At 49.5% G+C, this 12,028-nt stretch overlaps 1 protein-coding gene and 1 pseudogene across 1 annotated transcript in view; both read left to right on the top strand.

Annotated features, from left to right (window-relative positions):
* The window catches only part of CLN3 (ceroid-lipofuscinosis, neuronal 3), a 12,648-nt gene extending 4,521 nt beyond the window's left edge, over window positions 1–8,127 (top strand). The window contains exons 5-16 of the mRNA XM_006756864.2: window positions 1,087–1,158; window positions 1,517–1,596; window positions 1,705–1,790; window positions 2,533–2,605; window positions 2,690–2,833; window positions 3,589–3,710; window positions 4,383–4,429; window positions 4,519–4,587; window positions 4,680–4,735; window positions 4,854–4,947; window positions 7,520–7,660; window positions 7,768–8,127. Of these exons, the coding sequence (XP_006756927.2) occupies window positions 1,087–1,158; window positions 1,517–1,596; window positions 1,705–1,790; window positions 2,533–2,605; window positions 2,690–2,833; window positions 3,589–3,710; window positions 4,383–4,429; window positions 4,519–4,587; window positions 4,680–4,735; window positions 4,854–4,947; window positions 7,520–7,660; window positions 7,768–7,887 (1,104 nt within the window). The 3' untranslated portion in view covers window positions 7,888–8,127. The remainder of the gene's footprint in view (window positions 1–1,086; window positions 1,159–1,516; window positions 1,597–1,704; window positions 1,791–2,532; window positions 2,606–2,689; window positions 2,834–3,588; window positions 3,711–4,382; window positions 4,430–4,518; window positions 4,588–4,679; window positions 4,736–4,853; window positions 4,948–7,519; window positions 7,661–7,767) is intronic.
* Window positions 8,128–8,215: 88 nt separating this feature from the next.
* LOC102764036 lies at window positions 8,216–10,721 on the top strand (annotated as a pseudogene).
* The last annotated feature ends 1,307 nt before the right edge of the window (window positions 10,722–12,028 follow it).

The raw sequence follows: 12,028 nt of genomic DNA, 5'->3' as shown, positions 1-12,028 counted from the left end.
TTGTAGTTTACTTCCGCACCGCACCTCCTCTGAGTCTTGGTATGCTTTTCTCTTTCCTTCTAGTTGTAGAATTTCCACTCAGCCACTCTTCCTGTGGTTCTGGATGATGTCCGTTCCGTTTTTTAGTTGTATTTTTGAAGTGGTTGTTCGAGGCAGCAAACTCCGGTGTTTACCTATGCCGCCATCTTGGTTTCTCCTGGAAACCCACATTTTTAAAAAAATATATTTTATTGATTTTTTACAGAGAGGAAGGGAGAGGGAGAGAGAGTTAGAAACATTGATGAGAGAGAAACATCGATCAGCTGCCTCCTGCACACCTCCTACTGGGTATATGCCCGCAACCAAGATACATGCCCTTGACCGGAATCTAACCTGGGACCCTTCAGTCCACAGGCCGATGCTTTATCCACTTAGCCAAACCAGTTAGGGCGAAACCCACATTTTTTAATAAAAGTTTCTGAATGTGTTACCCAATTAAGTCTATTTACAGGGCCATCTTTGGCCAGTGGGCCATTCTATGGAAACCTCCTCCTTCCCATTGTGCACACAGAGAAACTAAGGTCCAGGAGGCCAGTGCTGACGCAAGACCATCCTTCAAGTCAGAGCAGAGCTGAGACTAGAGCCAGGCCCTGTTTGTCTACCCCAGTGGTCATCAAACTGCGGCTCGCGCGCCACATGCGGCTCTTTGGCCCCTTGAGTGTGGCTCTTCCACAAAATACCACGTGCAGGCGCACACGTACAGTGCGATTGAAACTTCGTGGCCCATGCGCAGAAGTTGGTTTTCGGAAAGGAGATAGAGAAACAAGTATACAAGACGAGTGTGGATGGGAGAGTTGAAAGGGGTCGACCTCAGCGAACGTACCTCAATCAGATTGAGGACGTTTTTAGCAAAGGCCAGCTTAGGAGTCCCCTAATGAAGTTAATAACAATGTACCTACCTATATAGTTTAAGTTTAAAAAATGTGGCTCTCAAAAGAAATTCAATCGCTGTCCTGTTGATATTTGGCTCTGCTGACTAAGGAGTTTGCCGGCCACTGGTCCACCCTCTTGCCTCCCCGGGTGAAACACTTCCTTCTTTCCCATCAGGTGGACCCAGACCCAGTCCCCACCCCCCACAATAACTCATCTCGCTTTGACTGCAACTCTGTCTCCACAGCTGTGAGTACCCATCTGGTCCTCCCCTGACCCCCAGCCCCACCCCCTCAGCATCCAGCTGGGACTGTCCTAGTTATAATCATTAAGACTGCCATTCCCTGAGCCCCTTCTGTGTGTAGCTAATATTGGCTCATTTCATCCACATAGCAGTACTGTGAGCTAGGCACTGTAACCATCCCCACTTTCCAGGTGAGGAAACTGGAGTCAGAGAATGTGAATACCTGACACACAGCTAAGGAGCAGCAGAGCTGGGACTTGAACCCAGATCTGAATTCAGAGCCTGTCGCAGGTCCCCTTGGCCACTTGGTTCAGAGGTTTGTCCCGGGAAGGTCTGGGGTCTCACTCTGTCCTCCTGTCCCAGGCGGTGCTCCTGGCAGACATCCTCCCCACGCTCGTCATCAAATTGCTGGCTCCCCTTGGCCTTCATCTGCTGCCCTACAGGTGGGGGGCAGGGGGCAGGCGGAGGGGGGCTGGGGGCTGTGAGGAGGCTGGGAGGGCAAAGGAGGTGAGAGCGAAGCTGACCTTGCCTTTCCCTCCCCTCCCCCTCAGCCCCCGGGTTCTCTTCAGCGGGATTTGTGCAGCTGGAAGCTTCATCCTGGTTGCATTTTCCCACTCCGTGGTGACCAGCCTGTGTGGTGAGCATGAGATTTTGTGTCAGGTGGGGGGCCCAGAGGAAAGGCAACAGAGCATTTGTGGGAGTAGTCACCCCAACTCCGCAAAGGGAAGAGATTATTTTTGTAACCCTCAGAAGCTGCTAGGACTGCTCAAGGAGAAGACGGGAGATGAGGTCAATTTGGAGGGGTAGGTGCGGGGGGACATGAGAGGAAATGGATGGATTAGGTCAGTGGTTCTCCACCTTCTGGCCCTTTAAATACAGTTCCTCATGTTGTGACCCAGCCATAAAATTACTTTCGTTGCTATTTCATAACTGTAATGTTGCTACTGTTAGGAATCGTCATGTAAATATCTGATATGCAGGATGGTCTTAGGCGACCCCTGTGAAAGGGTCGTTCGACCGCAAAGGGGTCGCGACCCACAGGTTGAGAACCACTGGATTAGATGGGGATGGAGATGAGGATGGAGATGGAGATGGAGATGGAGCTGGGCAGAGGAACCAAGACTCCATCGTGGGTAGAGGAGGCGTCCAGGATGAGTTTTTGCTCCTGGTTTGATGACGGTGTTAGTGCCATTCATTCCCTGTGAGAGGGCATTCAGAGGAGGGTTTGGTTCTACTTCAGATGCGGAGCCCCGCCCATCCAGGGATCTGTTTTTAGCCCCTCTGAGCTGATGCAGAGGGGGCCATGGCCAGACACCGCCAGAGATTGGGGTTTGGGGAAAGGCTAAGTATGGCCACTGACGTGCTTGTCCTCCCCCCAGGTGTGGTCTTGGCTAGCATCTCATCAGGCCTGGGGGAGGTCACCTTCCTCTCACTCACCGCCTTCTACCCCAGGTAAGCAGGCAGGGAGCAGGGAGTGGGGAGAGGAGTTCCCACCGCTGGCGGTCCTTCTTAGTGCTCCAGTGTCGTCCTCCTCAGGGCTGTGATCTCCTGGTGGTCCTCAGGTACTGGAGGAGCAGGGCTACTGGGGGCATTGTCCTACCTGGGCCTCACCCAGGTGGGCCTCTCCCCCCAGCACACCCTGCTGTCCATGCTGGGCATCCCCGCCTTGCTGCTGGCCAGGTAAGCTGTGCGGGGCTGGGAGGAAGAGGGGTTTGAGGAAACAAAACTAGATCAGGATCCGAATCCTCAGATCCCTTCAGCCTTGTTATGAGGGATGCAGGTTCTAGACTCTGACAGGCCTGGATTTGAGCCTGGAGCTGCCACATGTTAGCCGTGTGGGATGGGACAAGCTGCTTTACCTCTCTGACCCTCCGTGTTCCCATATCTCAAACGGCGGCCATTCTCCTTGCTTCCCTGCAAGGCGATGTGTGTGAAGCATCCAGTACAGTGTGGTTCCCAAGGTGACTTGAGGGTGGACTTGATTAGTCTGATGTGTATTTGGAAAAAAATTTTAACCAGTCAATTAAACCTGTGATTTCACAGATTATTGCTTAGGACAAGGCCATGTAGAAAAAGGGAATCAATTGAAGGAAAGCATTAAGTAAAACATACACAGGAGGAATGTGGATATGGCAAACAGCATGAAGAAAAAACATAAGTGAAGCTTGGGAGGTTCTGGCCTACCACAGAATGAACACACAATAAGCGGGAGCTAGAGCAGCCATTAGAGGAATATGTCAAGCAAACAGCTGGCTGGCGTAGTGTGAGCCAGGAGTCAGGTGAAGGCCCCGGTCGAAGCAACAAGGAGACAAGTTCCAGCTCCAGGGAAGAAAGCGTTTTTCTACAGTTGGGGCTCTCTGGCACAGGATGGGGGTGGGGTGCCTCTCCCCCCTGACAGAGGCTCTTGGCCCTTCTCTCCTTCCACCTACTCCTAGCTATTTCCTTTTGCTCACATCGCCCGGGCCCCAGGACCCTGGAGGGGAAGAAGAGGCAGAGAGGGCAGCTCGGCAACCCCTGATGAGCAGCGAGGCCCCCGAGGCCCCCGAGTGGAAACCAGGTCGGAGACACAGGAGGTCCTCATTTAGCCTTCCTCCCCATAGTGCACCGTGGGAAGGGGAAGGGGATGCGTGAGAGCCGACCACAGTCAGCTAGTCAGGAAATACTCATTGGGTACTTACTGTATGCCAGACCCTCCAGTCACGGAGGTGCGTGGTGAGTAAGATGAGGAAATGAGGCCGACTCATAAACAACTGAATCAGAAACATACTGGTAGGTGCTGGAAGGACATAAAGCAGTGATGTGCTAGAAAATGACGACTGGGGGAAGTGGAGAGTTCTGCTTAGAGAAGGTGGTCAGTGAAGGACTCTTTGAGGAAGTGTCATTGGGCTAAAATTTGATAGGCAAGGCCTCAGCCCTGTGGACATCCGGGAGAACAGGTTCCAGGCAGAGGGAGCAGTAAGTGCTGTGGGAACGAGCCTGGATGTTCAAGAAACAGAAAGAAGGGCCAGTGTGGCCGGGGTGGAGGTGGACAGCCATCAAACTGTACAAGAGCCGGGAAGAGGTCTTGTCTTTTTTTAACCATGGTGAAATGCACACAACATGAAGTTGACCAGTTTGACCATTTTAAGTGTACAATTCCGCGTTGGCGGGTTGATTCTTTCCCAGCAGCACCCCTTGGCAGACCCCGTATGCCAACCTCACCTGCCCTTCTCTCCCTGCTCCTCTGCAGACTCCAGCCCAAGCCTCTCCCTTCAGGAGAAGTGGACTGTGTTCAAGGTATGGATGGTGGCTGGGGCCCGTCCCCGCCCCTGGCCAGTGCCCGTCTCCCAGCCAACCACGTACGTTATGTCTTCTGGCTCTTCCAGGGCCTGCAGTGTTACATCATCCCATTGGTCCTGGTCTACTTTGCTGAGTACTTCATCAATCAGGGGCTCGTGAGTGAGGGCACCGGGAGGGGTGTGGGAATAGAGATCGAGGTGGGGACCCACATGTCTCCATTCATCTCCCTGTCTGGTCTCTGCTGCAGTTTGAGCTCCTCTTCTTCCGGAACACGTCCCTGAGTCACGCTCAGCAGTACCGCTGGTGAGAGCAGTGAGGAGGGTGGCAGGACGGGCAGTCTGCCGGGTGGGCCTGGTGTAGGAGGGGCTGCCATGTGAGTAGGCACCGGAGGGCTTCTTCCCCCTCCCTGCCCCTATCTCAGGTACCAGATGCTGTACCAGGCCGGCGTCTTTGCCTCGCGCTCCTCTCTTCGCTGCTTTCGCATCCAGTTCACGTGGGCCCTGGCCCTGCTGCAGGTACGAGGCCCCTGGCCCCCACTCCATTCCCACCTTCGCTCCCAGCTTCCCCAAGCACAGGAACAGAAGACCAGCAGGGCTGCGTGTCCAGTGTGCCCTCGGAGCCAGGCAAAGCTGATGTAAATCCCGCTCCTGTACTCAGTAGCTGTGTGACATAGGGCAGGTCTCCAAACCAATTTCTGTTTTCCTGATCTAGAAATCAGGCATGGCCACCATCTACATCTCAAGGTAGTTGTAAGAAATAGAGATGAGCCCTAACCGGTGTGGCTCAGTGGATAGAGCATCGGCCTGCAGACTCAAGGGTCCCAGGTTCGATTCTAGTCAAGGGCATGTATCTTGGTTGCGGGCATATCCCCAGTGTGGGGTGTGCAGGAGGCAGCTGATCGATGTTTCTCTCTCATTGATGTTTCTAACTCTCTATTCCTCTCTGTAAAAAATCAATAAAATATATTTTTTTAAAAAAAGAAATAGAGATGAGAAGAGGAATGAAAGAACAGGACTTTATACTGTGTCTCAATCAGTTAGAATCACATCATGATTATTTGCACAAGCCTCATGCAGAGACACAGGCCTTCAAATAACATTTCTAACAATAAGAAAATGCACAGTTCTTTTACTCTGCATGGTTAATTATAACAGAACTAGAGGCCTGGTGCACAAAATTCATGCACTCAGGGCGTCCCTCAGTCCAGCCTGTGCCCTCTCACAGTCCAGGAGCCCTTGGGGGATGTCTGCTGATGGCTTAGGCAGGGAGCAGGCCTAAGCGGGCAGTTAAACATCCTTGGAGCTTCCATGGAGGCAGGAGAGGCTCCCGCCACCACCTCTGCACTCGCCAGCATGAACCTGGCTTCTGGCTGAGCAGTGCTCCCCCTATGGGAGCACACTGACCACCAGGGGCAGCTCCTGCATTGAGCGCCTGCCCCCTGGTGGTCAGTGCACATCATAGTGACCAGTCGTTCTGCCATTTTGTCAATTTGCATATTAGCTTTTTATTATATAGGATCAGTGACATTGTACTCAACAGATTGTATGTCTCAAGGCTGGTGAGCAAATTCAACTACCCATGACAAAAATAATCTACAGCTTTAAGAAAACAAACACCTTTCCCTAGAACGGTCTAAAAAAAGTACTTTTTTAAAAATCCTCACCCAATGCCATGATTAGAGAGAGGAAGGGAGAGAGAAACAAACATCAGTGTGAGAGAGAAACACTGATGGGTTGTTTTCGGTATGTGCTCTGACTGGGGCCGAACCTGCCCCTGTAACCTTTTGGTGCACAGGACGTCACTCCAACCAACTGAGCCACTCCAGCTGGGCTAAGAAAAGTGCTTTTACATAATCAGCATGTATTGTTTCTATAGCCCCGTAGGTAACTATTAAAATAAACTTTCAATTACTATAGGAATGTCCTTTGCCCTTTTTAATGTACTTAAATCCATAACAAGATCTAGAATAAGTATAGATTACACTTTAACGTTATGGCAACAGCATGCCAATATCCTCTAACTTTCTCCTTTATTTATTGAAGCAGTACCACCAGCCCAGGGCTCTGTAGAACCAAAGGCCCAAATTGTTGTGTTAATAAATCTTAACTCAGGGTTCTTCATCAGATGCTGCTGATGTGTAGTTTATGACTTTAGTTATAATTTCAACCAAGGCTGCTTTGTAGAAATAGGGGCGTATAATCATTTAATTCCATTACAGAAAGCGTATAGTCTGACGCTGCAGATGAAAGTGTTTGCAGTGTTTCACAGGTCACGTTGGTATTACCAGAGTGTGTCCTTTTAAATGCAGATTCCTGAGCCTCGCTCAGATGGAATGAATTAGGACCTCTGAGGGTGAGGCCTGTGGGTGACCCTCATGTGCATCTAGCCATGAACCGCCCTGGTGACAACCCTGCACTCTGGAGGGGACACGGGGATCCCCTGAGGGGCCGGGGCACTGAGGAGGAACCTATACCCTTGAGTGGGGCCAGAGAAGCTTCCTAAATGAGGTAGGAACGGCTAAGCTGGTGTGTTTCCACCTCAGCGCTGGGCCACATCATTCTTTGTGGTGGGCTGTCCGGCCCCTCTGGCCTCCCCCCGTTAGATGCCAATAGCAGCCTTCATTCCCAGTTGTGACCACCAAGATCTTCAGACATTGCCAAGCGTCCTGTGGGCAGCAAATCACACCCCATTGAGAACCCCTGGCCTAACCATAGCCTCAATGGGGGAAACTATTCAGGGAGCCCTTGGCAGAAGGAATGAGGTCACAGGAGTAAGTGACCCTGGTCCACGCTGAGCTCTGGACAGTGGCAAAGGGATCCCACGTGAGGGGAGGTGGAATGGCATTCCAGGGAGTAGGAGTGACGTGAGCAAAGGGGCCAGAGAGGGGACCCATGAGGTCTGGGGTGTGGGATCGGGTAGAGAGAAGGCGTGACCCAGATCCCAGGGTCTGGTAGGCCAGCTGGATGTTGGGATTCAATCCCAGCCTGCCAGCCCTCTCCCTCATCAGTGTCTCCAAGAACTGGGGCCACTGGCCCTTTCTCCTGCCGCGAGTCCAGGCTCAGCCCTGCCCTCCACCTGCACCCACAGTGCTTCAACCTGGTCTTCCTACTTGTGGACATATGGCTGAGCTTCCTGCCGAGCATCTACATCGTCTTCCTGATCGTTCTGTATGAGGGGCTCCTGGGGGGTGCTGCCTACGTGAACACCTTCCACAACATCGCCCTGGAGGTCAGCACCCGTCCGGCGAGGGCTGTGGGTGGCCTTCCTGGGGAAAGCCAGGGCAGGGGTGTGGAGAACGGAAGCCTCACCCCTGCTCCCTGTCTCCCCTCCCCCAGACCAGTGACGAGCACCGGGAATTCGCCATGGCAACCGCCTGTGTGTCCGACACCTTGGGGATCTCCCTGTCAGGGCTCCTGGCCCTGCCCCTGCACGACTTCCTCTGCCGCCTCTCCTGACACTGGGCTTCTTGGGACACAGGACGCACTGGCAGGTGGACAGGCCAGACCCAGGGCCCACAGCCCAGGGCCCAGCCACAAGCTCTGCCCCTGGACTTCCCGGCACAGTTGGGCTGCAGAGAAGCACCGGGTTCCGTCGCCTTGGTGAAGGGGCAGCAGCTTTCTCCCACTCCACGCTGGTCTCTGGGACTTTCTTCTTGGCATGATGCCGTGGAATAAACGCCTGTATTTATCGATTGATTCTGGTGCCATTTTCCTTCTTGAAAAAAACTTTATTATAAAAGTAATGCCAGCCCACTTTGGAGTATATACAGGAAAGTGTAAAGACAACATTTCAGCAGATTTCTGCCTAGTCTTTCAGGCTTATTAATTCGCTCACTCACTATGAGGCAGTCTGTACACATTTTTCTCCAGCATGTAAGTTTCAAACACACAGGGAAGCTGAAAGAATGTGTGCAGTGAGCACTCGCATAGGTACTGCCTGGCTTCTACTAGGACCACTTCGCTGTAGCTGCATCAGCTCTCCATCAGTCCGTCTTATTCTTGTAACAAACTTCAAAGTAGGAGGCTGGGAGCTGGCTTTGGGCCAGGTCTCTTACTCTTCTGCTTGGTCAGCTGTGAAGACCTTACACCCCAAGACTGAGGTGTCCCAAGCTCAGACAGTGTTGGCGGTTGACATCAACACAGCCTGGGGGTTGTAGGACATTCTGAGGCCCAAGTTGGGGCCTAAAGGCACCATGAAGATGCTTGTTTCTGGTGCTGGAGACATCAAGCTTATTAAAGATGGCAAGTGCTGCTTCCTGAAATGCAAATTCAGTACCCAGCAGCCTCCTTGGTGGCCAAAGTGGAGACAGCCCAGATGATGGCACCACGTCCTGTGTCCTAATCGCTGGAGAACTGCTAACAGATGGGTCTCTACGTGTCTGAAGGTCTCATCCCAGAATCATAACAAGGATTTGAAGCTGCAAAGGAAGAGGTACTTCCGTTTTTAGAACAAGTCAAAGTAAGCAAAGAGATTCTCGTTCTCTTTCTCATTCTCTCTGTCTCTCTCTGTCTCTCTCTCTGTCTCTCTCTCTCTCTCTCACACACACACACACACACACCTTTCCTTCCCCCTTCCTTCCCTCAAGGCGCGGACCTTTGCTTTCTTTCTCAGAAGCTCCAAGGACCCTTTTGCCTCTGTACCTTGATTCCTGCATCCACGCAGCTGGCTCACTTCTTTCACAGCTCATTTTGTCTACCTCTGTGACCAAAAAAAGTAAGTAAGCAAAGAGATGGACAGAGAAACACTCAGGATGTGGCCAGGCATCTCTGTGTACTAAATTCGTGCTGAACGTGCTGATGTCTTAGCAGGGAATGTGGTTGACTTCATTTTGACCATTAAAAAACAAGAGGAGCCGAAACCGGTTTGGCTCAGTGGATGGAGCGTCGGCCTGCGGACTGAGGGGTCCCAGGTTCGATTCCGGTCGAGGGCATGTACCTGGGTTGCGGGCACATCCCCAGTGGGAGATGTGCGGGAGGCAGCTGATCGACGTTTCTCTCTCATCGATGTTTCTGGCTCTCTGTCTCTCTCCCTTCCTCTCTGTAAAAAGTCAATAAAATATATTTAAAAAAAAACACAAGAGGAATCTGTTGACCTCTTAATGGTTGAGATCATGGAGCAGAAACATAAATTTGAAACTGATACAAGCTTCATCACAGGTCTTGTTTTGGATAGTGGGGCATGACATCCTGACGTGAAAAAGAGAGTGGAAGATGCATACATCCTCAAATGCAATGTGTCATTAGAATATGGGGAAAAAAGTGAATTCTGGCTTTGTTTTTACAAGAATGCAGAAGAGAGAAACAGTAACAACTGAAGGAAGATTCATTGAAGATAGAGTTAAAAAAAAAATAGTAGAACTGAAAAGGGAACCCTGTGATAACTCAGATAAAGGATTTGCTGTTATTAATCAAATGGGAATTGACCTATTTTTTTTAGATGCTCTTGTAAAAGAGGGCATAGCAGCTGCACAGAGCTAAGAGGAGAAATATGGAAAGGCTGATTCTTGCTTGTGGTGTGGGGCAGCTCTAAATTCTTTTGGTGGCCTAACTCGATGGGGACATGCAGGACCTGTCTATGAGTATCTCTTGGGAGAAGAGAAGTTCACTTTACTGAGAAATGTGACCAAGTAAGCAGTCACTCAAATCAAAGATGCGATAAGAGATGTCTTGAGGGCCGTTGAAATGCTATTGATGGCTGTGTCGCTCCAGGCGCTGATGCAGTGGAAGTGGCAATGGCAGAAGCCCTGATCCAACATGCACCCAGGGTAAAGGGCAGGGCCCAGCTTGGAGTTCAAGCATTTGCTGCTGCTCATGTGCTCATTGTTCCCAAGGTTCTTGCTCAGAATTCTGGTTTTGATCTTCAAGAAACACTCAGAACGTCCAGAATCAGGTCCACTTGCGGGTGTGGACTTGAACACAGGTGAGCCAGTGGTAGCAGCAGAGTAGGCACTGGGATAACGACTGTGTAAAGGACACAGCTTCGTCACGCCTGCCCTGTGATTGCCACCACCATTCTCCATGTCAATGAGATCGTTGGAGCCAGAGCATCTTCTCTAAAAGGTTGAATTGAAGCTTTCCTTGCATCATCTGAATCGTGAGGGCGACAGAGTGAGCCTAAAATAGAGCTGTGGAATTTTTGCCCACGCTTCAAATGATTTTCTAAGCAATTTCCTTTTCCCATATGAAGAAAGAGAAGACACTGGCATCTATTCAAATTCAGAAGTCTGAAATTATAATTACAGTACATTTTAAATTGCTTTCAGTGTATACACATAAAGCAGGCCATTTTCACCCAAAACAGGACGTTTTGCTTTAGCTTCTGTGATATAAAAATGCATGTTAGAGAAGCATGTTGTCTGCCTTATTAAATATTCCTTGAAAAAAAAGTTTAATGGTTTAATGTCTCCTAAAGATGTATTTTAATTTATCTAATAGTTCCCTATTAAGCATTTAAGTTTATTTATGCTAATATAAATAACACTTAAGCAATTTAGGTTTTGAAAGCATCTCTGTTTCCTTAGTATGAATTGCTGTGTGTGAAACTATTGGATCTTTCCATTGCACTTTTCATGCTTTTGAAGTAGCTTTGCTAAAGTGCTCCCCACAAGAGTTAAGTGGTAGTGAGTAGAAAGATGGATGAACTAGAGGCAAGGGAGTTGAAAGAGCTGCAAGTATAAAGTGGCAAAAATAAATATAGAGAAGGCAGAGGTAGAAAATGGCTGAAGGCATGGAAACTAAGGGACAGATGAGAAGAAATCTTCAGGTAGACCACATTTTCACACCTCTGCACCCTGTTTATACTGAAACATCCATTCCCAAACCTCCAGTGTCATCTTTTTCTCGCTCAAATTACCCTCTCCTACATGTTTCCACCAAGTCGTTTTTATACAGTTGGTATATCTCTGCAGTCCTCAAAGGTAACATTACCTCAAAGGTAGCATAAGTTTTGTATTTTGAGGACTTGGCAGTTGCCTATAGTGAATGTGCAATAAACGTGTTTAACTTGAAAAAAAGTAGGAGGCCGACTTGAATACACTTCCCTCTGCATGTTTCGGTGTGCAGATTATTAACTAGAATCCAATATTTTTGTACAGTCCTTTCTTAAAAATATGTTTTTATTTATTTCAGAGATGAAAGGAGAGGGAGAGAGAAACATCAATGATGAGAGAAAATAATTGATCGGCTGCCTCCTGCACACTCCCCACCGGAGATCAAGCCTGCAGCCCAAGCATGTCCCCTGACCAGGAATTGAAACATAACCTCCTGGTTCATAGGTTGATGCTCAACTACTGAGGCTCACTGGTCAGGTTGTACAGTCCTTTTTTAGGTACAATTTATATACAGTAAAATGCACAGATTGTTATATTTTAAGTAACTGATGTGGGCTTAGCAATGTTTCCCATATTTCACTGTTACTATCCCTACTATATTTGCTATATCTATGTATATGAGTACTTATACTTAATATTTTTTATAAAGTGACTAACTTTTTAAATGTATATTTTTTTATTAATTTGAGAGACAGAGAGGAAAAGTGGGAGAGAGAGAGAGAGAGAGAGAGAGAGAGAGATATCAATTGGCTGCCTCCTGCACACCC

The sequence above is a fragment of the Myotis davidii genome, unplaced genomic scaffold (genome assembly GCF_000327345.1).
Source record: "Myotis davidii unplaced genomic scaffold, ASM32734v1 scaffold934, whole genome shotgun sequence".
Lineage (NCBI taxonomy): Eukaryota > Metazoa > Chordata > Mammalia > Chiroptera > Vespertilionidae > Myotis > Myotis davidii.
Note: the sequence above shows the minus strand (reverse complement) of the source record. Positions and strands in the feature narration are given on the sequence as shown.